Here is a 24,014-nt window from a genome sequence, read left to right as displayed (position 1 = left end):
ACTATTCACGAGTACCCACACAAATTCATTCACTCCTTAGGCTCCACCACACACAAAATTAGCAATGTTCAAGCAACTCTTCTCCGGAGTAATGCCGGATTCCAGCAAGAAGAAAAAGATCTTCTTAACAGTTTTTGCTACATTCCTACTTATCGCACTTATCGCGGCTGTTATCAGCATTGTGGCTGGAGTTAATAACTCCAAGTCCTCTAGCTCTACGTACGACAACTTAAGAGCATCAACTGCTCACACCATTGTGAAATCATCATGTAGTGTCACTCTCCACCCCGAATTATGCTACACCACGCTTTCTAGCGACCCTGATATTACTGAAAAGGTCAAAACGTCGAAAGATTTCATTGAACTGGCTATTAATAAAACAAAAGAGAGAATCCAAACAAACCACTTGATAATAAAGGGTCTTACAGCTAGGACGAATCTCACGAAACGTGGGAAAATCGCTCTTCATGATTGTCTGGAGATGGTGTCCGAAACATTGGAAGAGCTCGACGAAGTCATAGGTTACCTTAAGGCATATCCTACGAAAAAAGGAACTCGCCGACATGTTGAGGACATAATTACTCTTATGAGCACCACTATAACCAACCAGGTAAGTACAAAAATAATACCCATGACCTATTGGTCTAGCAATTTGGTTTTATTTTTTTGTAAAAAACTAAACTTATGGTTCGGTTTTAGTTTTGCGTGTAATAAAAAACCAAAAAACGGAACCGAACCTGATTTATAAATTTTCATTTTTACTTTTTTTAAATAATTTATAAGAATTTAATAAACGTGCAAGTCAAATATTTTATTCCACATGTAAAATAATAAATTAGTTATTAAACTAATAACAAAATGATTTAGACACAAATTCTTTATTTCCAGTGCAAAATTTTCAAGCTCAAATGACAAAACCAGAAAAATCAAAACTGAACTGAACTCAAACCAAAACCGAACGGTTTTAAAATTTTGGTTTTGTATTAATCGAAAACTGACCCAAACTGAACTGTGCACACCCTTAAACGGCGGTTCCAATCCTAGCAAGGTTATGGGATTTCGGGGCGAAAAATTTGCTGTTAGTAAAAAAAACAAAAAAAATAAATAATATCATAATTATTTTTTTTCCATTCTTTGCTAACCAATTCTATTATCAGGAAACATGCATTGATGGATTCTCCCATGACAAACACGAAAGGACCCTGCGCGAATCAATAATTGACGGTGAGACCAATGCCGGGAAGATGTGCAGCAATTCTTTGGCCTTGATAAAAAACTTGACTGATACAGACAATGCAGACCAATTCAAGACAAAAACAAGAAAATTAATGAATGAAAACAATGCTGAAAACTGGCCCGAGTGGTTGTCCGCAGGCGATAGAAGATTGTTGCAGTCTGGGACTGTGAAACCTGATGTGACTGTGGCTGCGGACGGTAGTGGCAACTTTAGAACGATTTCTGCAGCCGTTGCGGCTGCTCCAACTAGAAGCTCAAAACGACATGTTATTGGAATAGCGGCAGGGGTGTACCGAGAAAACGTTGAGGTCCCGAGTAATAAGTGGAACTTGATGTTTTTGGGTGCTGGACAAAGTAGAACGATTGTCACGGCAAGCAGAAGCGTTGCGGGCGGTAGTACCACCTTCAATTCGGCTACTGTTGGTCAGTAGTTGCTTAGCGTATAGCCATCTGGCATTTAATCCTACACTGTTTAAAACAAAAGTTTATCAAGTTTGACTGTCTAGGTTAGAATGGTGATTCAGAACTTCAGATTCTGGCCAAATGCCGTTTTAAACTATAATATTCAAAGTTTGACTCCTTTTATGTCAGAACGGCAGTCCGGATATTGTTTAGATGGTTGTTCTGACCAATAATTTTCAAAGTTTGATTTTTTTTTTATTATTTTTTGGCAACACAACCGTCTAACTTTACGATGTGAAATCAAATAATTTTCAAAGTTTGACTTTTTTTTTCTTTCGAAATGACTATCTGATTGTTTTGTAGATTGCCTGACTTTTATGGTCAAAACAACCGTCTGTGGATGATGTAGACATGCAGCTATAACACAACCCATATGCTTAAACGTTATTTATTAATCATAATTTTCAAAGTCTAACTCCCATATGGCCAGAAACGTCATCCAGACATTTTTCAGACGGTTACTCTAACCAATAATTTTCAATGTTTGACTTCTTTTTTCTTTTCTAGTTTTTTTGGTCAAAACGATCGTCTGCATTTTTTACATGAAATTAGATAATTTTCAAAGTATGATGTTGTTTTGTCAAAACGCTCGTCTGGGTGTTTTGTGGAACGTCCAACATTTTTTTGTTAAAATGATCGATTATGGTCAGAAAGGTCATCCGGACATTTTTTAGATGGTTATTCTAACCAATAATTTTCAAAGTTTGACTTTTTCTTTTCTTTTCTTTTCTTTCTTTTTTTTTTTTTTGTCAAAACGATGGTCTGAATTTTTTTATATGAAATTAGATAAGTTTCAAATTTTTTTTTTTTGTTTTGTGTCAAAACGCTCGTTTGAGTGTTTTGTGGAATGTCCAGCATTTTTTTTGTTATAATGATCGTTTAAGTTTGATTTTTTTAATTTTTAAAGCAACCTTATGCTTGAACATTTTATATTTTTTATCAACCATAATAAGAAATGAAACATTGAAACCAAATAAAATGATTTCTAATTTAGTTAGCAATGATTTTTCTATTCTACATTTATATCTTGATTGATGAAGCATCATTGTCATACTAATGTCACACTTATTTATATGTACAAGCAGCTGTTGTGGGTGAGGGATTCCTAGCACGTGACATAACCTTTGAAAACAAAGCAGGACCATCGGGCCAACAAGCGGTGGCCCTACGGGTCGGGTCAGACAAGTCATCATTCTACCGATGTGGCATGATAGCATACCAAGACACCCTTTATGTCCACACCAACCGTCAGTTTTATGTCAACTGTTACATAGCCGGCACAGTTGACTTCATTTTCGGCAATGCTGCAGCCGTTTTGCAAGATTGCGACATCCATGCCCGCAAACCCGGGCCAAAACAAAAGAACATGGTCACAGCCCAAGGCCGAACCGACCCAAACCAAAACACTGGGATTGTGATTCAAAAATCAAGAATTGGAGCCACGTCGGATTTAAAACCGGTACAAAAAGACTTTCCAACGTACCTAGGGCGGCCGTGGAAGGAATATTCGAGAACGGTTGTAATGCAAACGACAATAAGTGATGTGATACATCCGGAAGGATGGTTTCCTTGGGACGGGAACTTTGCGATTAATACATTGTATTATGGCGAGTATCAGAACAACGGGGCTGGGGCAGATACGTCAAAAAGAGTGAAGTGGAAGGGGTTCAAGGTGATTACTAGTGCTTCGGAAGCTCGAGGTTTTACCCCCGGAAGCTTTATTGACGGTGGTAGTTGGTTAAAGAACACGGGTTTTCCTTACTCTCTCGGGTTGTAGCGTGTAACGTTTTCGTTGGTGTCGAATAAATTGTTTGAATTATTGTGACATTCTGCTAATAAGCATTTGACGTTAATTCATGGTTTATTGTTGAGTGCAGTATGTATATAGACTCTTTTCCAGGGGCGTTTCTGATTTGGGTGGGGTGGGGGTGGGGGGTTGATGGTCCCAGGTCCGATCTCCTAGATAGGCCCGAAAATCGTAAAAAAGAAAAACTATATATTTATATATATATGTATATTTAAAAAAAACTGTATTTTTAATAAAAGAAACAACACCAACCCATTTTTAATAAAAGAAATCAAAATTACTATTAGCCTTGATCAAGAACATGACCAGCACAAACACAACAAACGAATCAAAAAACACAAACACAAGAAAACTAATGAGCGAAAACAACAACAACGACGAAAACTGGCCCGAGTGGTTGTCGGCTGGAGACCGAAGGCTCCTACAGTCAGGAACCGTGACACCTGACGTGGTAGTGGCTGCGGACGGGAGTGGGGACTTTACAACGGTGTCTGCAGCCGTTGCGGCCGCTCCGAATCGAAGTTCTAGTAGATATGTGATTGGAATAGCGGCAGGAGTGTATAGGGAAAATGTGGATGTTGCAAGTAATAAACAGAACTTGATGTTTTTGGGTGCTGGAAGAAGTACAACGTTTATTACTGCTAATAGAAGTGTTGCCGCCAACAGTACTACGTTTAATTCTGCTACTGTCGGTGAGTGGTATTTAACTAATTATGGTTAAATAGTTATGTTTAGAGGGGTACAAATCGGTTTAAAACTCAAATTCGGTTCAGGTTGAAACCGGTTCTATTTGGTTAATAAAAGTCAAAACCGGTTTATGGCCGGTTTCGGTTCGGGTTGAAACTTGAAACTGGTTTCTTGACTATGTACGATCGGTTTTGGTTCGGGTTTTGATCAGTTTCGGTTCGGGATTTGACCGGTTTTTGCTGGTATCGGTTCGGTTAACCGGGTTGGAACAGGTTTTGGGGGAGAAAATTACAAACCGGTTCCGAACCTACGGTTTTACTCGGTTCCAAACTGGTTTCTGCTAATCGGTTTCGGTTCGAATTCCGGGTCGATTCGGTTAACCGATTTATTTGCCCGCCTCTAGTTATGTTTACAAAATATAATTAATAGCAATGTTTTAAGAACCAGGGTTTAATTAACTTATTATATTGGATTGGGCCAAAAAATGGTTCAGCAGGTGAACCGGTAATTTTTGAAAGTTATGGGTTAAAGGTAATTTTTGAAAATTATGGGTCGCAAAATATAAAAAATCTTTTGGGCTTAACACCGATATTTTAGGGTGGAAAAAAAACCGTTAGTTCGATATTCTAACAAACAGTCCAAAAATACCATACCTGGTTAAAAATATCAGCTTGATATGTGAAATCCAGTATTACCAATTCAGCCGGTTGATATTTTTTATATCAATGATAAGAGTAATTTGGAATTTTTTTTGGATTGGTTTGCTACGCTAGTGAACTTGGACAGTTGGATGGATACATCGAATCTTTGAAAATGTTTGCTACTTTGACTAACAAATCACATCAAGTTTTGCATAATAAATCGTTCTCGATTAATATTGCAAAGTAGATATTTGTCAGCAGTTATGGTGCTTCCATCAAATCCGACGGATTAGAATGACTATTTTAGGTATTATGTTAAAATCATGAGTAAAGTTGAAAGACGGTTGTTAAAATGTTTATTTTAAAGATTTCCCCTTAATATAAACATTAAATAATTCGTAATATAAAGTAACTTAGATATATTATTTATTGATAGTTAAATGAATAAATTGCATATGTTATGTTTAAGTTGATGTGATTTTGCAAGATTTCATTTCTTTATCCAAGTTGTTTGACACGTCATCAAATAAGTTTGCTTACTAGGACATGTGTTTTAGCAAAGCCCTGTCACTCCAACAGCTGGGACACAAAACATGACATGAAAGGAGCAGATGTGAGGCTGGTAGTGGGTGTCGGTGGTTGTTATTTAATTTTTATTTATTATTAATTAATAACATGACTAACAATTTTTCCATTACATTTCACATTTTATCTCACTACATCACATGTTTTGATGTGAAATGCTAAGCCCACGATTGCTTATGTGATGTATACGTAGCGTTTACGTGGTCATTCCACACCTCCCGTAATACGTAGCCAGCTTATACTAGCCACACAAACATATTCTTCGACTTCACTCCTATTAGTCGCAAACTAACTAGTTACATAGTAAGTTAGCATAACTCTAAACCACCTATGAAAATCCAAAATTCCAAAGTAGTCAATTTGAATGAAGCAAATCTATTATATAAAAATGTTTTTTTTCATTATGCATTTAAACCTTGACAAAGATTTCATTTTCTCTATAAATATTTTACTCATATTGTTAAAACATCGTTATTGACACTAATCTCACACCTAATCATGTCTATATGTAGCCGCGGTGGGCTCTGGATTCCTAGCCCGCGATATAACCTTTCAAAACACAGCAGGACCGAACGGGCAACAAGCAGTGGCCCTACGAGTCGGATCAGATCTCTCAGCATTCTACCGATGTGGTATGATAGCATACCAAGACACTCTTTATGTCCACTCAAACCGTCAGTTTTATGTCAACTGTTACATAGCTGGCACAGTTGACTTCATTTTCGGCAATGCTGCAGCCGTTTTGCAAAATTGTGACATCCGTGCCCGTAGACCAAACCCAAGGCAAAGGAACATGGTCACGGCCCAAGGCCGAAGCGACCCAAACCAAAACACGGGGATTGTGATTCAAAGATCAACAATTGGAGCCACTTCCGATTTACAAGCGGTGCAAGCAAACTTTTCGTCGTACCTAGGGCGTCCTTGGCGTAACTTTTCGAGAACTGTTGTGATGCAAACGGATATAAGTGATGTAATAAACCCCGCGGGATGGTTCCCATGGGATGGGGATTTTGCGCTTGCTACATTGTATTATGGTGAGTATCAAAATACTGGGGTGGGGGCGAATACGACTAGCAGAGTGACGTGGCCCGGGTACCGGGTGATTACGAATGTTTCAGAAGCTCAAGGATTTACCGTTGGGAATTTTATTTTCGGTGGTGATTGGTTAGGGAGTACAGGTTTTCCTTTCACTCTTGGGTTGTGATGTTGTGTACGTCAAATAATTGTTGTTACATTGTGATAATAAACATTTGACATTAATTCATGGATTATTGTTAAGTATTTAAAGTGTGTTGTGTGTGTAGGAAAATGTTTTTTGCCCCCATCAGATGGGGGTAGTGTAGCTATGTGATTGGAATAGCGGCAGTGGGGACTTTACAACGGTGTCTGCAGCCGTTGCGGCCGCTCCGAATCGAAGTTCTAGTAGATATGTGATTGGAATAGCGGCAGGAGTGTATAGGGAAAATGTGGATGTTGCAAGTAATAAACAGAACTTGATGTTTTTGGGTGCTGGAAGAAGTACAACGTTTATTACTGCTAATAGAAGTGTTGCCGCCAACAGTACTACGTTTAATTCTGCTACTGTCGGTGAGTGGTATTTAACTAATTATGGTTAAATAGTTATGTTTAGAGGGGTACAAATCGGTTTAAAACTCAAATTCGGTTCAGGTTGAAACCGGTTCTATTTGGTTAATAAAAGTCAAAACCGGTTTATGGCCGGTTTCAGTTCGGGTTGAAACTTGAAACTGGTTTCTTGACTATGTACGATCGGTTTTGGTTCGGGTTTTGATCAGTTTCGGTTCGGGATTTGACCGGTTTTTGCTGGTATCGGTTCGGTTAACCGGGTTGGAACAGGTTTTGGGGGAGAAAATTACAAACCGGTTCCGAACCTACGGTTTTACTCGGTTCCAAACTGGTTTCTGCTAATCGGTTTCGGTTCGAATTCCGGGTCGATTCGGTTAACCGATTTATTTGCCCGCCTCTAGTTATGTTTACAAAATATAATTAATAGCAATGTTTTAAGAACCAGGGTTTAATTAACTTATTATATTGGATTGGGCTAAAAAATGGTTCAGCAGGTGAACCGGTAATTTTTGAAAGTTATGGGTTAAAGGTAATTTTTGAAAATTATGGGTCGCAAAATATAAAAAATCTTTTGGGCTTAACACTGATATTTTAAGGTGGAAAAAAAACCGTTAGTTCGATATTGTAACAAACAGTCCAAAAATACCATACCTGGTTAAAATATCAGCTTGATATGTGAAATCCAGTATTACCAATTCAGCCGGTTGATATTTTTTATATCAATGATTAAGAGTAATTTGGAATTTTTTTTGGATTGGTTTGCTACGCTAGTGAACTTGGACAGTTGGATGGATACATCGAATCTTTGAAAATGTTTGCTACTTTGACTAACAAATCACATCAAGTTTTGCATAATAAATCGTTCTCGATTAATATTGCAAAGTAGATATTTGTCAGCAGTTATGGTGCTTCCATCAAATCCGACGGATTAGAATGACTATTTTAGGTATTATGTTAAAATCATGAGTAAAGTTGAAAGACGGTTGTTAAAATGTTTATTTTAAAGATTTCCCCTTGAAGAAACACTAATTGACCCGGGGCAGATTATAGATAATCTGGGGGTTAAGTAATGTTTCCCACGAGGATGAGGTCTGGCAGAGAAGGTTGTTCTTCAGGGGACCTGCAAAACAGACACCGTGAGCTCGTCACTGAGAAGGGGGGGTTCCTCCTTGTGACCACCCTCCGGCATGAGAATCAGACTAGATTGCTCTGAATATAAGTGTATATTAAGAGTTTGCTAGATAAGATTGAGATATCAGATGATGTCCTTACCATTCCAAGGTGTTGGAGTATTTATAGCCGAAGGTAGGTTTCCTAGAAGGTACAGCCGGCTGAATAGTATTCCTGTTCTACCAACAGTGGACTACGCACAGGCCATGCTGGTTGGTGGATAGGCTACGGCCAACAGTAACAAGGTCGGCTGTATACTGTTCCTTTACTGCCGGCTATGCACTGTTCCACCAACTGTAGGCTGCGCACGTCCTATTGTAAGGGTTGGTGAGTAGGCAGCGGCTAATAGTGACAAACAGTACTAGAGGGTGCTCCTCCTCGTACTGTTGTCGGTGAGCTGTCACCCTGTGATTGGTTCACGGGCTGTTCTGGTCAAATCGTCTATTCTGCCCATACCTTAGTAGGTATAGTACGAAAGACCTTCCAGAAGCATACGGACTGGCTCATTTAGGCGGGAGTATTCCCGCCTTGCTCATTCCTTCATGTGACTACTGAAGTAGCTAATGCCTTGTGCGTGTAGCCTTGCTGTTAGTGCGGGTAGCCTTCCCTAATGGCTTGTATCCGCAGCTGCGGGAACAGGCGGGGTACTTCACCATTGGGAGGCTTTCCCTGCGGGTACAGCTGGCGTACTGCGCGTAAGGTTCTCTGAGCATGGTGGGTCCTGCTGGAGCAGTTGGTCATTGCGCAGACGTCCCTGTTCAAGGTGAGTCTTGCGGGTCCAACTGGGCTCTGCTGGGACTTACCTCTTCAAGTCCCCCCAGTCCAATGTTCTTCTCATGAATTATTAATAAGTGAGGTGAACTTTTGGACTTAGCAAGGGGTTTTGAAAAGGGTTTAGTTTTTAGGTTTTCCGTGGTGATTCTTCCCGCGGTTTTCCTGATGTCACGCAGAAATTCCCGACTTTTCTGCTTGATCTTTGGGTGTGAAGCGGGTAGGTTTGTAACCTCCTCGCACGTCAGGAGCGTTGAGTCCCACTTGTGGATTTTCCATGGAGTTCTGGTAGTTTTCAACATATTGATCAATTATGCTAAAACCACCAATCCCATCATGGAGTTTCAAACAATATAGTTCTCGACGTTCCCGTCATGCGGGGATGTTACTCCTGTTTCCGCAAGCATGGCCCAGAAGATCCTTCTTGGTTTGAATTCCCTGCAGAGTGCTAAGTATGTGAAGGGTTTTGCCTTGACACTGTACCCGCACTCGTCTTACGGTTACTTTACTTCCAAGGTATTCCTGGCGTCAATTCCCTGCGGGTGCTAAGTATGTGAAGGGTTTTGCCTTGACACTGTACCCGCACCCGTCTTATGGTTACTTGTTTGCCAAGGTAAGGGGTATTTTCCCGCTTACTTTTGAATCTTTTTGAATTTTTTTTTTTTTTTTTTTTTTTTTTGAAATTCGAAGAGTTGGTGAAAGGATAAGAACAGTCTAAACCTCTGAAACGTCGTGCGACGGTTTCTTCTGACCGTGTCAGGACGTGCAGGAAGTTATGGTGACGTGACAGTACTTGGTCATTCCAGATGCTTTTTCAGGCGCGTGGGCCCGATTTTTCGGGCGCGTGGCCGCGAAATTAATGGTATGCGTCCTTTCAACAGCTGTTGCCAGCTTGCTTTTTGCCACGTGTCATAGTTTCATTGCACCTTTGATTTCTCTCTCCTCCGCATTAAATTCATCGCATTAATTGCGATTAGTATATAAAGGGGGAGAAGGTTCTTTGTAATTCATACTTTCACTCTTCTCTTCATCTTCAGAACGATTTCCGGCGAATACTCATCTTTCAGCCGAGCATTCTCTTGAAATCGTTTTCTTCTTTCTTTTGCAAGATGTCGTCTCGTGATCTCGAATCTACAACCGATGACAAGAGTACTGCTGGTGAGTGCCAGTGTGCTCTGCCTGTCGATCTGTACCAGTACGTCGTCAGGAAGTTCATGCTCGAGTCTCTCGAGCCTGAGTTTCCTGAACCCAATCAAACGGTGTACGATGCCCCCAGAGGCAAGATCGGGGTATATGCTGCATTCTTTGTTTATGGGAATCTTAGGTTCCCATTGACAAAGTTTGTTTACCGTGTCCTGGAGAGGCACGGTGTGCACCTGACCGAGGTGCACCCGATGGCGATTGCCAAGATTCGGCACTTCGAGTGGGTGTGCCGGATTCTGGGCATTGAGCCCTATGTTGACCGCCTGATGACCTTCTACACTTGGAGGTGCATCCAGGGGTGGTATACATTGATAACCCGGATTAAGGGTTTGAAAATCTGCGCAACCGAGCGCAGTCTTCGCTCGTGGAAGCGGGAGTTCTTCTACATATCCGCTCGCGCCATCCCCCTTGCCATGAAATTCAAGAACGGGCAAGCACTTCCCAGCCTTCACGCCTCCAACTACGAGGAGGCGGAATGGTTTTCGAAGATATCCCGAGTCCAATCTCCGGTTTACCGGTTTGCGGAGTCCGGGATGGTGATGCTGGGGATGAGCCGAGTGTGGAAGGAGGCGGATGCGCGAAAGATTCCGATCGTCCTCGAATAAAGTTCGAACTCTGTTCCTTACGGTATGCTTTGTTTCTTTTTGTTGATTCTGAATTTCTTCTAACTTTTTTCCTGTTTATTTCAGAGGGGAACGACTTGCAGTCGCTCCTGAACCCGCGGGAGGCTGACGGTCCCGCTCGGATGGGTACTCGCGCTCTAGACGAGAACGAGTTGCCCATCCTAGAACAAACGGCGGATCGGTTCGTGGAGGTCTACCCGCTAGGCCATGAGATCCTGAGCGCCAGGCGGCCAGGTAAGGCGCTATTCAACCCTCGACCCCTCAATGTTGAAACCTCTGCTGGAATTCCTCTAATCGTATGTTCTGATGAGGAATCCGCAGATGGTCCTCCGTTGGTGCGGAAGAAGAAGGCTGCCGGCGGGAAGGGGAAGGAGAAGGTGGCCTCCACTGCCGATCCGGTGCCTCGGTCTGATTCGTAGACCGAGAGCGAAGAGGTGGCGGGGAATCCCGGTGGTGATAAGACCACCGCTCCGGAGGCTGCGACTGTCACCTCCGGAGAGCCCAAGAAGACGACGGTGAGCGGCGCAAAGAGGCCGGCTCCATCGGGTTCGTCCCCGCCTCTCCGTACCTTTAGGCTCAAGAAAACCCGTAAGTACAAACTTCCTTTATCTTTAACTTCATAGCTTAATATCATTAACACTTGTCTTCTTTACGCAGGCGTGGATGTTGACGCATTCCAGGGTGGAGCGCAGAGGAGTACCTCTCCGCCAATGACGGTAGGCTTGGTCAGCCTACCTGAGGCGACGACCCAGGCGCCTGCGCCTGCTTCCGCTGGTTCAGTTGCTCACTCCTTTGAGCCGACTGTTCCAGCTGTGATGACGTCACCGCCGGCTGTGAGTGCTATTTTTACAGCATCTTTCACCGAGCCGGCGGTTACTATTGCTGCGGATTCCGCCGCGGCGGCCGCTACCATGCCTCCTCCGTCATCGGCAACGACGGCCGATCCTTCAGGTATGCATGGGGCGTATCGCCAAACTCTGCCACCTTCCCATCTGCCTGACCTCTTGGATGGATTTCCCTTGGGTTCAGGTGATGGGTTCGGCGGCTATCGGCCTGTTATTGACCCTACAGGTGCGTAGGGTTCTTTTGGCCTATTTTATATTTTTCAATCATCTTTTCCTAACTGCTCTTTGTTTTTTGCAGTGTCGGATTCCAATGAAGTGTATGTTCCACGATGGAACATTCGCCGAGGAACAACCCTTCGCACCCCTATGGAGTGCGTGGAGTGGGCTCGTCACGCTGCTCCTAGTGGTGCGTTGGGGGAAGCCATGGCTAGCTACCAAGAGGGTAGGCTAAGCAATGAGCTTCGGGTTCTCCTGGCCCGGATGCAGCCGCGCGTCGAGCAGCTTTGTCGTGAAAACGACAAGTTAAAAGCAGCTCGCCTTCAGGAAGTAGCTCAGGCGCGGGCTGTCCGGGAGGAGAATAGGAGGCTCTCCGCCGCGGCGGCGGAGAAGGAGAAGGCGTTCAAGGCCCTTGAAGTTGAGGTTCAGGCCCGTCTCGAGGCCCGTTCCAAGGCTGCCCAAGCTGTTAATGAACAGCTTCGGCTAGCTAAGGAAACTGCTAGGAACGCAACTGAAAGGGCCACCAAGGCTGAAGCTGTTGCTGAGCCTTTACGCCTGGAGAATAAAGAGCTTAAAGCCAAATTAGAGGCTCTCCAGCAGGCTCATGATGCCTTGGCGATGGAGGACGCGAAGAAGCTCCAAGAAATCCTGGACCAGAGGGGCGTGCTTGACCACACTGAGCGGAAGCTAAAGGGCGTCGAAGAGGCTGCTGCAAAGGAAGTGTTGCTTGCCAACCTTAATAAAAGTGAAGCCGAACGCGCCTGTACCCAAGCTCAAGCCGCCCTCCAAGAAGCTCTGGTTGCCAAGGAATGGCTTCTTCGAGAAGCGTTGTCTCAGGTAAGCTTTTCATGTCTTTACGCTTTTCTTTGTAAATAGAAAAGGTTCTGATACTTGTATTTTTTCTTTGTAGGTTGTGCATCGGGTCTTCTCAGAGACGTCTTACGACGATGCTATGAGCGCAGCCCTCAACGCTTCTCATGAGGATGGGGAAAAGGCCGGCTTCCTGCTTGGTCTAGGGTTCGTTGAGAAAGGCATCCCGCCTTCCAACTTCCCTTTGTATGATGTGGATACTGAAGCTATTTACGACCAAGCAGTGAACCAGTATGCCGCCTTCCCGCATCCGATGGTGGAGAAGGTGAACGAAGTCGCTGCTACTGATGATGGGCTAGCTATTCTTAAAGCTTTCCTTGAACCACCACGCTCTACTGATGGAGCGGGTCCAAGTGGAAGTGGTCCTGAAGCTTGATTCTGAAGATCCCTTTCCACCATTAGCGTAGATTTTTGCTTTTGTATAGCTATCTTTGTAATATTTGAATTTGATGAAATAAAGATTGTGTTAGTTCTTTGCCTTGTTTATTTTACGCATGTTTTGATCTAACTTAGCAATTTCTTTAGTACTTAGATAAGTTAACTTTTTAACGTGGTAAATTATAAGTTTGTTTAGCTTCCTCTTTCATGATTGTGCGGGTATGACCGTCACTTAAACTTAGTAGGATGGCTTAACTTTACTTATATCTGACCTGCGTGGAAGTTTTCCTCATCTTTTCCTTTGAAATTTTCCAAGTGTTCAGAATAAGTTAACCTTTGAACGTGGTAGATGATAGGTTGAAATTTTGCTTCCTTGTTCGTGATTGTGCGGGTAAGACCGTCACTTGCACTTACAAGGATGGCTAAACTTTACTTACATCTAACCTGCGTGTAGGTTTTCCTTATTTTTAGCGTTGTGTTTATGCGGGTTTTGCCGCCTTCCACACGTAACGATTTACTTCTTCCCCCATTTATGCGGTGAATACCGGCACATCAGTGTGGGAAGTTCATAAGTATAAAGGTAAGGCTATCAACACATTGTGAAAGGAGAATCATTTCCATTAGAAGTGGCTCTAGGCATTTTCTTTACAAGTTTGGAATTGATCTACATATAACATTTGCGTAATTGAGCTCCATTCCATGTTCTTGGGATGGGAGTGCCATCGAGCCTTTCGAGCCGGTATGCGCCCTTTCCCAGGACTTCTTTGATAATGTATGGCCCTTCCCAGACCGGGGCCAGCTTTCCTGGGATTTCTTGGTTCGAAGCCTCGTTGTTACGCAGTATGTAGTCTCCTACATTGAAGTTGTAGAGTTTTACCCGCGTGTTGTAGTACTTTTGCATTTGTCGCTTGTAGTTCTCTTCACGCACTGCGGCTAAGTCTCTGCGTTCCTCGGTTAGCATAAGGTCCAACCGTCTTTCCGTATCATTGTCTTCTGGCTGAATCAAGACCCTTGGTGAGGGTAAACCAATTTCGACCGGGACCATGGCTTCAGTGCCATAAGTGAGACTGAACGGGGTTTCTCCCGTACTGGCCTTCTTCAACGTTCTGTTTGCCCAAAGGACGTGCGGAAGCTCGTCCACCCAGCCGAATCTGTGTTCCAATAGTCTTTTCTTTATGCCTTCGACGATGCTCTTATTTACTCTTTCCACCTCACCATTACCTTGCGGGTGTGCCACTGAGGTAAAGGTGTGGGTGATTTGAAGTTCTTTCAGCCACTGTTGTAGCTTCTTGTCAGCAAAGTTGGTGCCGTTATCGCTCACCAAATTCTGTGGAAGTCCAAAACGACAAATAATAAATTCCCAAATAAATTTTTTGATATGTTTTACGGTTGTTTGGGCTAAGGGTTTTGCTTCTATCCACTTGGTGAAGTAGTCGATGGCTACCACTAAGAACTGAACATTTCCTGCTGCTGTAGGAAATGGGCCTGTCACATCGATGGCCCAATTCTGAAATGGCCATGAAGAGGTGACTGGAACAAGTTCATTCTTCGGGCGGTGCGTGTTGGGTGCGTAGAGCTGGCAAGACCTGCATTTTCTGATGTATGCCAGCGCGTCCGTATGCATCCCCGGCCAAAAGTATCCCGCGTTGTTTAGCTTAGCTACAACAGCGCGGGGACCTGCGTGTACTCCACAGATGCCTTCGTGTACTTCCCTTAGGAGGTAGTCAGCATCTTGGTTGTCCACGCATCTCAAGAGTGGGCCAAGAAAGTTACGTCTGTAAAGGATGTCATCAATGAGTTGATAATTCGGCGCTTTACAGCGTAGTTTTCTTGCCTGTGCTTTTGACTCTGGTAGTGTGCCTGCCGCAAGGTATTTTATTATTGGTGTCATCCACGTTTCTGTGCCGGTTTGGATGACACAAATTTCCTTGTGCGGGACCGAAGGTGCCTCGAGGAGTTCAATGCGGATATCTTTTCCTAAGTGGGTGAAGGCTAATGATGCAAGCTTGCTTAACGCATCCGCAGATTTGTTTTCACTTCGCTTGACGTGTATGACTTTGCAGTCGTTGAAATCGCGCATAAGGGATTTTGCTTGTGCGAGGTACAGGGCCATTGTGTCGTTCACGGCCGTTTATATTTTAATTTAAGTTATCGAATTTATATTTTATACTTAAGGTTTATATTTTTACTGGCCTTTGATTCGAAATATTTTAACAATTCTCGGATGGCCATGCTCCTTTCTTGTGGGCTCCTGCCAATTTATTGAAGCCCGTAACTTTGTATCACATCAGCCCCGAATAAATATTAGTAAATGCGACCTAACACACATTTGTTTTTTATGTCATTCACTCCCACAATAAATATCGGACCAGTTCGGTTCATTTTATTATATATATTGTATAGTATAAAAGATAACTTTGAAGTCACAGGGCCTTATATTGGGTCACTTGACAGCACTTTAGTGGTTGCAGACATTTTTTTTTTGGTTTCTTTGTTTAGCTATTGTACAGCAAGGAATACGACGTAAATTGACCGAATGTCAATTTTGTTTTTTTAGTTTCAGTACTATAACGAATGTTATGGAAGACAGCAATACGTATACGAATAACGTCAGATCTATCGATGATGCGATCAAAGACTCGTAATTTCAATATCCGTGTAATGCAAGAAGCTTCGCAACAAAAGAGTATATGTATATCCGAGGTAAAACTGAGCAAACAAAATAGATGAACAAAGAGAACGCTATAGGATTTTAAAATTGAAATCAAATATTGTCGGAAAAGTAAAACAAAAACATATAATATTAAGCACACCAGCACAAAAATGCAAGTATATTTTTATAATCTTCCTTGATTCATGCAATAACTTAGATAGTTAAGGTAAGTAAGGTATCATATCTATGAGATCAAAAGAAGAGTGGTTCGGTTTGTTGATTTCTGTTAAAAAAAAGTTGTTCTGCTCGTTTATTTTTGTTAGAAAAGTAGTTCCGTTCATTTATTTTGGTTAGAATATTTTAATTTTAATTTAAAATTATTTTTTTACCACATAAGCAGTTCATATCACTATTTTTGTCACATCATCGTACACATCATCATCCACGCCATAAAAAAACTAACGAGACCCAACCCAGTTAATGAAAAGCTCGTTGGCGGCCAATAGGTTGAAACGTAGAACTATTGTGGTACATTTTTAAAGTTTGGCTTAACACTGTCAATAAGACAAAGTTTGAATTATTAAAATCCGATATCCTTGTAGAATAAAAATTCAAAGTATTTATTACAAGGACATACATATAATTAATGTTTTACTCCTCAAATAATATTCATAATTTGAAAATTATTTGCAGGCTTAATACAAAAATCTGTAGGAATTATTGTGACAATGAAAAGTTGTAAGCTTATGATAATAAGTTAAAAGCATTATTGTTGTTATGGATATTTTTCAATGATTCTAACTATAGTAGGTACAAGATGATCCACATATAATAAAACATGTACAACTACATATATACATAAAAAATGCAAACAGCCAAACACCAACTATTGATCACAATATCTCCTACAAATCCATTCAAGCAATGATCAAGCAACTCTTCCTTGGAGTAATGCCGGATTCCGTCACGAAAAAATATATATTCTTCATAGTTTTGGCTTCAATCCTGCTTATTGCGGCTGCTACATCCGATAACATAAGAGAATCAGCGACTCACGACATCGTGAAATCATCGTGTAGTGTCACCCTCCATCCGGAATTATGCTACTCCACGCTTTCCAGCGTCCCTGATATTACTGGAAAACTTAAAACGTCTAAAGATGTGGTCGAACTGGCTATTAATCAAACGAAAGATAGGATCCAAAAGAATCATTTGATCATAAAGAATCTTACGGCTAGGACGAATCTCACGACACGTGGGAAAATCGCTCTGCAGGATTGTTTGGAGATGGTAGCTGATACATTGGAAGAGCTCGACGAAGTCATAGGTCACCTGAAAACATATCATAGGAAAAATGGAAATCATCGGCTTGTTGATGACATAATTACTCTTATGAGCACTACTATAACCAACCAGGTAAATACCCAAAGGGTTAGCTACTAACATACCGTCAGACATCTAATCCCACATCGTTCAAATGGCCGTCTGGATAGAGGTCAAACGGTCGTTTTGACCAAAGGTTTTCAGTTTTCAAGCTTGACCGTCTATAGTCAGATCCAGATTCTAACCAAACGGTTGTTCTGACCAATAATTTTTAAAATTTGACCGTCTGGATAGAGGTCAAAACGGTCGTTTTGACCAAAGGTTTTCATTTTTCAAGCTTGACCGTCTACAGTCAGGTCCAGAATCTGACCAATCGGTCGTTCTGACCAATAATTTTTAAAATTTGACCGTCTGGGTAGAGGTCAAACGGTCGTATTGACCAAAGGTTTTCAATTCTCAAGTTTGATCGTCTACAGTCAGGTCCAGATTCTGGCCTAACGGTCGTTCTGACCAATAATTTTTAAAAATTGACCTCTATAATCAAAGCAGTCGTTCGAATATTGTTCAAATGACATGGCCAATGATTTTCAATTTTTAATTTATTTTTTTTTTGTCAAAATGGCCGTTTGAGTGTTTTGTAGAATATTGTCATTTGAATTATTCTGGCAAATAATTTTCAATTTTTTTTCCCAAAATGGCCGATTGAGTGTTTTGTGGAATAGTGTCATTTGACGACGTGAAATCAGATGGGGGTAGTGTAGCTATGTGATTGGAATAGCGGCAGTGGGGACTTTACAACGGTGTCTGCAGCCGTTGCGGCCGCTCCGAATCGAAGTTCTAGTAGATATGTGATTGGAATAGCGGCAGGAGTGTATAGGGAAAATGTGGATGTTGCAAGTAATAAACAGAACTTGATGTTTTTGGGTGCTGGAAGAAGTACAACGTTTATTACTGCTAATAGAAGTGTTGCCGCCAACAGTACTACGTTTAATTCTGCCACTGTCGGTGAGTGGTATTTAACTAATTATGGTTAAATAGTTATGTTTAGAGGGGTACAAATCGGTTTAAAACTCAAATTCGGTTCAGGTTGAAACCGGTTCTATTTGGTTAATAAAAGTCAAAACCGGTTTATGGCCGGTTTCGGTTCGGGTTGAAACTTGAAACTGGTTTCTTGACTATGTACGATCGGTTTTGGTTCGGGTTTTGATCAGTTTCGGTTCGGGATTTGACCGGTTTTTGCTGGTATCGGTTCGGTTAACCGGGTTGGAACAGGTTTTGGGGGAGAAAATTACAAACCGGTTCCGAACCTACGGTTTTACTCGGTTCCAAACTGGTTTCTGCTAATCGTTTCGGTTCGAATTCCGGGTCAATTCGGTTAACCGATTTATTTGCCCGCCTCTAGTTATGTTTACAAAATATAATTAATAGCAATGTTTTAAGAACCAGGGTTTAATTAACTTATTATATTGGATTGGGCTAAAAAATGGTTCAGCAGGTGAACCGGTAATTTTTGAAAGTTATGGGTTAAAGGTAATTTTTGAAAATTATGGGTCGCAAAATATAAAAAATCTTTTGGGCTTAACACCGATATTTTAGGGTGGAAAAAAAAACCGTTAGTTCGATATTCTAACAAACAGTCCAAAAATACCATACCTGGTTAAAAATATCAGCTTGATATGTGAAATCCAGTATTACCAATTCAGCCGGTTGATATTTTTTATATCAATGATTAAAAGTAATTTGGAATTTTTTTTGGATTGGTTTGCTACGCTAGTGAACTTGGACAGTTGGATGGATACATCGAATCTTTGAAAATGTTTGCTACTTTGACTAACAAATCACATCAAGTTTTGCATAATAAATCGTTCTCGATTAATATTGCAAAGTAGATATTTGTCAGCAGTTATGGTGCTTCCATCAAATCCGACGGATTAGAATGACTATTTTAGGTATTATGTTAAAATCATGAGTAAAGTTGAAAGACGGTTGTTAAAATGTTTATTTTAAAGATTTCCCCTTAATATAAACATTAAATAATTCGTAATATAAAGTAACTTAGATATATTATTTATTGATAGTTAAATGAATAAATTGCATATGTTATGTTTAAGTTGATGTGATTTTGCAAGATTTCATTTCTTTATCCAAGTTGTTTGACACGTCATCAAATAAGTTTGCTTACTAGGACATGTGTTTTAGCAAAGCCCTGTCACTCCAACAGCTGGGACACAAAACATGACATGAAAGGAGCAGATGTGAGGCTGGTAGTGGGTGTCGGTGGTTGTTATTTAATTTTTATTTATTATTAATTAATAACATGACTAACAATTTTTCCATTACATTTCACATTTTATCTCACTACATCACATGTTTTGATGTGAAATGCTAAGCCCACGATTGCTTATGTGATGTATACGTAGCGTTTACGTGGTCATTCCACACCTCCCGTAATACGTAGCCAGCTTATACTAGCCACACAAACATATTCTTCGACTTCACTCCTATTAGTCGCAAACTAACTAGTTACATAGTAAGTTAGCATAACTCTAAACCACCTATGAAAATCCAAAATTCCAAAGTAGTCAATTTGAATGAAGCAAATCTATTATATAAAAATGTTTTTTTTCATTATGCATTTAAACCTTGACAAAGATTTCATTTTCTCTATAAATATTTTACTCATATTGTTAAAACATCGTTATTGACACTAATCTCACACCTAATCATGTCTATATGTAGCCGCGGTGGGCTCTGGATTCCTAGCCCGCGATATAACCTTTCAAAACACAGCAGGACCGAACGGGCAACAAGTAGTGGCCCTACGAGTCGGATCAGATCTCTCAGCATTCTACCGATGTGGTATGATAGCATACCAAGACACTCTTTATGTCCACTCAAACCGTCAGTTTTATGTCAACTGTTACATAGCTGGCACAGTTGACTTCATTTTCGGCAATGCTGCAGCCGTTTTGCAAAATTGTGACATCCGTGCCCGTAGACCAAACCCAAGGCAAAGGAACATGGTCACGGCCCAAGGCCGAAGCGACCCAAACCAAAACACGGGGATTGTGATTCAAAGATCAACAATTGGAGCCACTTCCGATTTACAAGCGGTGCAAGCAAACTTTTCGTCGTACCTAGGGCGTCCTTGGCGTAACTTTTCGAGAACTGTTGTGATGCAAACGGATATAAGTGATGTAATAAACCCCGCGGGATGGTTCCCATGGGATGGGGATTTTGCGCTTGCTACATTGTATTATGGTGAGTATCAAAATACTGGGGTGGGGGCGAATACGACTAGCAGAGTGACGTGGCCCGGGTACCGGGTGATTACGAATGTTTCAGAAGCTCAAGGATTTACCGTTGGGAATTTTATTTTCGGTGGTGATTGGTTAGGGAGTACAGGTTTTCCTTTCACTCTTGGGTTGTGATGTTGTGTATGTCAAATAATTGTTGTTACATTGTGATAATAAACATTTGACATTAATTCATGGATTATTGTTAAGTATTTAAAGTGTGTTGTGTGTGTAGGAAAATGTTTTTTGCCCCCATCTTGTGTTATCAAATGTGCAATAAGTATATAACAATATGTTTGTAATAAGATATATAAACTTCATTCATAGAATAATAAGTTTCACTCTGAAGAAACGTGGATCGACTCACTGGTAGACGATCTACTTTCATCGGGTGTGATTATGCTATTCCACCGATGGTTCTCTGGAATCTGGGTTCTTCCACCTACAAAATGAACAACACCGTCAACTTACCCCTCAGAAAGGGACAGAGGGGTCCTCTTTGGGGTAACCCTCCGGTGTGAGAATAAGTGTTTGTAGGAGAAGATAATAATATGAGAGTAAGGAAATAGGAGTGTATTGCTTAATATAGCTGAATACTCTGTAATTGGATGTGATTGTCTGTCTTCCTTGTGGAGTTGATGTGGTATTTATAGTGCTAGGGTTTCCACTGATTGGGCTCAGCCTTGTTGGCCTCCTCCAATTGCTTTGCGCCACGTGTCCTTGGGGACACCTGGTGCTTTTTCATTGGTTGTAATCACGTGGTAGCACATGGGTTATGTTGAGTTGTCCACCTTTCATTGGCAGCTGTCAACATCAGCATATTCTTATTCCTTAAAAAGATACCTTCTGGAAGGTTGTCTGACGTGCACAATCAAGGTTGCCCTAATCCTGATTTGGATAAGGACGAGGTTGATTATGTGCATGTGTGATATGCGCCTATCCTGAGGATGCGCGAGGTCTTCTCTTTATTCTCACGCGCAGATATTTCATGCGCAGATGTGATATGCACAAGCATGTGATATGCGCCACGCGCGGATGCGCCACGCGCATATGTGATATGCGTGAGCATATGTGATGCGTGAGCATATGTGATGCGTGAGCATGTGATGCCTGAGCATGTGTGATGCCTGAGCATATGTGATATGCGTGAGCATGTGCGATATGCGCCATGCGCATAGGTTTTGGCTTTGTGCCTTCTTGATTATATCTTGTGGGTTGACCCGCCTCGCTCGGTGTTGAGGCGGGTACATACCTCTTCAAGCCCCCCCAGTCTAATGTGTGTCTTGTCTCGCGCGAGCGAGGTAAGATAGATATTAGACTTAATAGGTTGCTCTTTTTAATAGGGTTTGTCTTTTCTTCTTATTACTCATCGTTGCGCGAAATTCTATCCTTTTGGCTGAAAACGAATCGTCCCTGTACGTGGTTGGTTGTTGCTGACATGCGTCAGTGATGGAGACGTGTCAGACCTTTCGTGTGCTCGAGGTGCTACAGTTGCCTTTCATGTCCCCTCACATAGTGTCAGGAACACGTGTCGCGCTCGCGTTGGTCCGTACCTGCGAGTGGTGGCGCGTGAACTATGGTAGCAGCTGTATCGTTTCTTTTCGTGTCCCCTCACACAGTATCAGGGACACGTGTCGCGCTCGCGTTGGCTTACACCTGCGAGTGGGGGCGCGTGAAGTCCGTTCAGTGCCAAATTTTCTCTCTCCTGGGCCTATAAAAGCAAGCCCTTGGAGCTTTTATTCTTCATCTTCTTTGTTGTTCATTCGAAGCTTTCCTTTCTTTCGTTCTTTTCTAATTACCGTCTTCTGCTTCCAGATCTCTGTTCTTTTAGAGGCATCCTTCCTCCGTTTTTACAGTTGTATGTCTGATAGCTCAGACAACACAATCTCCCCTATCCCTCGCCGTGTGAAATCATTAGTAATGTCTACATTGAAGAAGACCGGCAATGGGAAGAAGGCTGCTGAGGCCTCATCGGAGGAGGTAGGGAGGACCAAAACAGTGAAGAAGTGGGATGAGATCCCCTGCAAACTGAGGCAGGCCGATTTTGACAGCCTTATTGCCTCTCAGGGTTTTCTCCCTGAGTACGGCTGCATGTTGCCGGCGGCCGGGCAAACGGCGGCGGACCCCGCCTACCGCCTACCGGCGGACCCACAATGTCGATTGCCCATTTGTGGAAAGGCCATGCGGAGGTCACTGGAATCAAGTTGTTCTTTGGCCGCATGGTGTTTGGCGCATGGCTCTGACATGCTTTGCATTTTTGGATCTCTTTCAGAGCGTGCAAGTACATGCCTGGCCAATAGTAACCTGCGCTCATTGCCTTGGCAACCACCATGCGCGGGCCAGCGAGTATTCCACAGATTCCTTCGTGTATATCTCTGATCACATAGCTTGCTTCATCAGCATCTAGGCATTTCATGAGCGGCCCAAGATAAGAGCGTCGATATAATGTGCCATCAAGGAGTTCATAGTTCTGCGACTTGTGTCTTATCTTCCTCGCCTGTGCGCGATCATCTGGTACCTTTCCCTCCTTCAAGAATTCCATTATTGGAGTTATCCACGATGAAGGGGTTGTATGAGTTACAAGGACAGACTTCGCTACCACCGACGGGTTGCTCATTACTTCTACCCTGACATCTTTGCCAAAGTGATCAAAACTGGTTGATGCCATCTTACTCAGCGCGTCTACAGATTTGTTTTCACTGCGCGGAATATGAATGATTCTGAAGCAGTCAAATTGCTCGATGAGCTTTTTCGCCTGCTCTAGATATAGAGGCATGGTGTTCTCCTTGGCATCATAAAGGCCATTGACCTGTGCTGCTACCAAGTATGAATCAACATGGGCCTCTAGCTTTTTAACTCCGAATTTGTGCGCGATGCGCAGCCCAGCCAGCAGGGCTTCATACTCAGCCTCATTGTTGGTGCTCTTGAAGTCCAACCTGATGGCATAAGTATATTCATGGTTCTCTGGATCCACCAGTTTGAGACCTGCGCCGGACCCTTCGTTGTTTGAAGCTCCGTCAGTGAACAATCTCCAAACATTTTCTTCATCATTGGCTCGCGGAGGGTCTACCTCGCGCTGAGCCTCTTCAACTCTTCATTCGGGGATTTCTGCGATGAAATCAGCTAAAACTTGCCCCTTTATTGCTGGACGGGGCTTATAGGCGATCGTGTGTTCACCTAATTACAGGGCCCATTTTGTCAGCCATCCTGAGAGCGCGGGGCGCCGCAAGACTTGCTGGATGTTGTAACCAGTCAGAACTTCAATGGGATGACCATTGAAATATCTGTGAAGCTTGCGCGACGCGTGTGTTAGTGACAAAACTAACTTTTCCATGATGGAGTAGCGCGTCTCAGGATCTGTCAGCACCCTACTCACATAGTATATTGGCGTTTGGATTCCCTTGCGATCCACCAACAATACTGCGCCGATGGCGCGCTCTCCTGCTGATAGGTACAATGTCAAAGTTTCACCAGGAAGTGGAGCTGTGAGCGCGGGCAGATTTATCAAACATTCTTTAATCTCTCTGAAAGCTTGCTCGGCCTCAGGAGTCCATTTGAACTGGCTTTTCTTTAAGCAGTTTCTCAATGTATTGACAAATGGGGTAGATTTGCTTGCATGGTTCGCTAGGAACCTGTTGATTGATACCAGTCTACCATTCAGCTT

At 42.3% G+C, this 24,014-nt stretch overlaps 3 protein-coding genes across 3 annotated transcripts; all 3 read left to right on the top strand.

The window, feature by feature from the left end:
- The first annotated feature begins 64 nt into the window (after window positions 1-64).
- On the top strand, window positions 65-3,475 carry LOC143595358 (pectinesterase-like). The gene is made up of 3 exons (XM_077074390.1): window positions 65-610; window positions 1,158-1,659; window positions 2,784-3,475. Exons 1-3 carry the CDS (start codon window positions 65-67, stop codon window positions 3,473-3,475), a joined length of 1,740 nt encoding a protein of 579 aa, XP_076930505.1.
- Window positions 3,476-3,797: 322 nt separating this feature from the next.
- LOC143595359 (pectinesterase-like) lies at window positions 3,798-6,622 on the top strand. The gene is made up of 2 exons (XM_077074392.1): window positions 3,798-4,197; window positions 5,931-6,622. The coding sequence occupies exons 1-2, from the start codon at window positions 3,807-3,809 to the stop codon at window positions 6,620-6,622; spliced, it is 1,083 nt and encodes a 360-aa protein (XP_076930507.1). The 5' UTR covers window positions 3,798-3,806.
- Window positions 6,623-6,784: 162 nt separating this feature from the next.
- On the top strand, window positions 6,785-20,485 carry LOC143595346 (pectinesterase-like). The gene is made up of 2 exons (XM_077074380.1): window positions 6,785-7,005; window positions 19,794-20,485. Exons 1-2 carry the CDS (start codon window positions 6,915-6,917, stop codon window positions 20,483-20,485), a joined length of 783 nt encoding a protein of 260 aa, XP_076930495.1. The 5' UTR covers window positions 6,785-6,914.
- Window positions 20,486-24,014: the final 3,529 nt, after the last annotated feature.

The sequence above is a fragment of the Bidens hawaiensis genome, unplaced genomic scaffold (assembly GCF_021521415.1).
Source record: "Bidens hawaiensis isolate Kalapana, Puna unplaced genomic scaffold, B.hawaiensis_p1.1 tig00044923_1, whole genome shotgun sequence".
Taxonomy (NCBI): Eukaryota; Viridiplantae; Streptophyta; class Magnoliopsida; order Asterales; family Asteraceae; genus Bidens; species Bidens hawaiensis.
Note: the sequence above shows the minus strand (reverse complement) of the source record. Positions and strands in the feature narration are given on the sequence as shown.

What these genes read in the sequence shown, in the direction of transcription:
- LOC143595358 (XM_077074390.1), top strand. Translation starts at nt 65, where the DNA reads ATGTTCAAGCAACTCTTCTCCGGAGTAATGCCGGATTCCAGCAAGAAG. An exon ending in GCACCACTATAACCAACCAG is followed by an intron (nt 611 to 1,157) that starts GTAAGTACAAAA and finishes TTCTATTATCAG; the next exon opens with GAAACATGCATTGATGGATT. An exon ending in CTTCAATTCGGCTACTGTTG is followed by an intron (nt 1,660 to 2,783) that starts GTCAGTAGTTGC and finishes ATGTACAAGCAG; the next exon opens with CTGTTGTGGGTGAGGGATTC.
- LOC143595359 (XM_077074392.1), top strand. Translation starts at nt 3,807, where the DNA reads ATGACCAGCACAAACACAACAAACGAATCAAAAAACACAAACACAAGA. An exon ending in GTTTAATTCTGCTACTGTCG is followed by an intron (nt 4,198 to 5,930) that starts GTGAGTGGTATT and finishes GTCTATATGTAG; the next exon opens with CCGCGGTGGGCTCTGGATTC.
- LOC143595346 (XM_077074380.1), top strand. Translation starts at nt 6,915, where the DNA reads ATGTTTTTGGGTGCTGGAAGAAGTACAACGTTTATTACTGCTAATAGA. An exon ending in GTTTAATTCTGCTACTGTCG is followed by an intron (nt 7,006 to 19,793) that starts GTGAGTGGTATT and finishes GTCTATATGTAG; the next exon opens with CCGCGGTGGGCTCTGGATTC.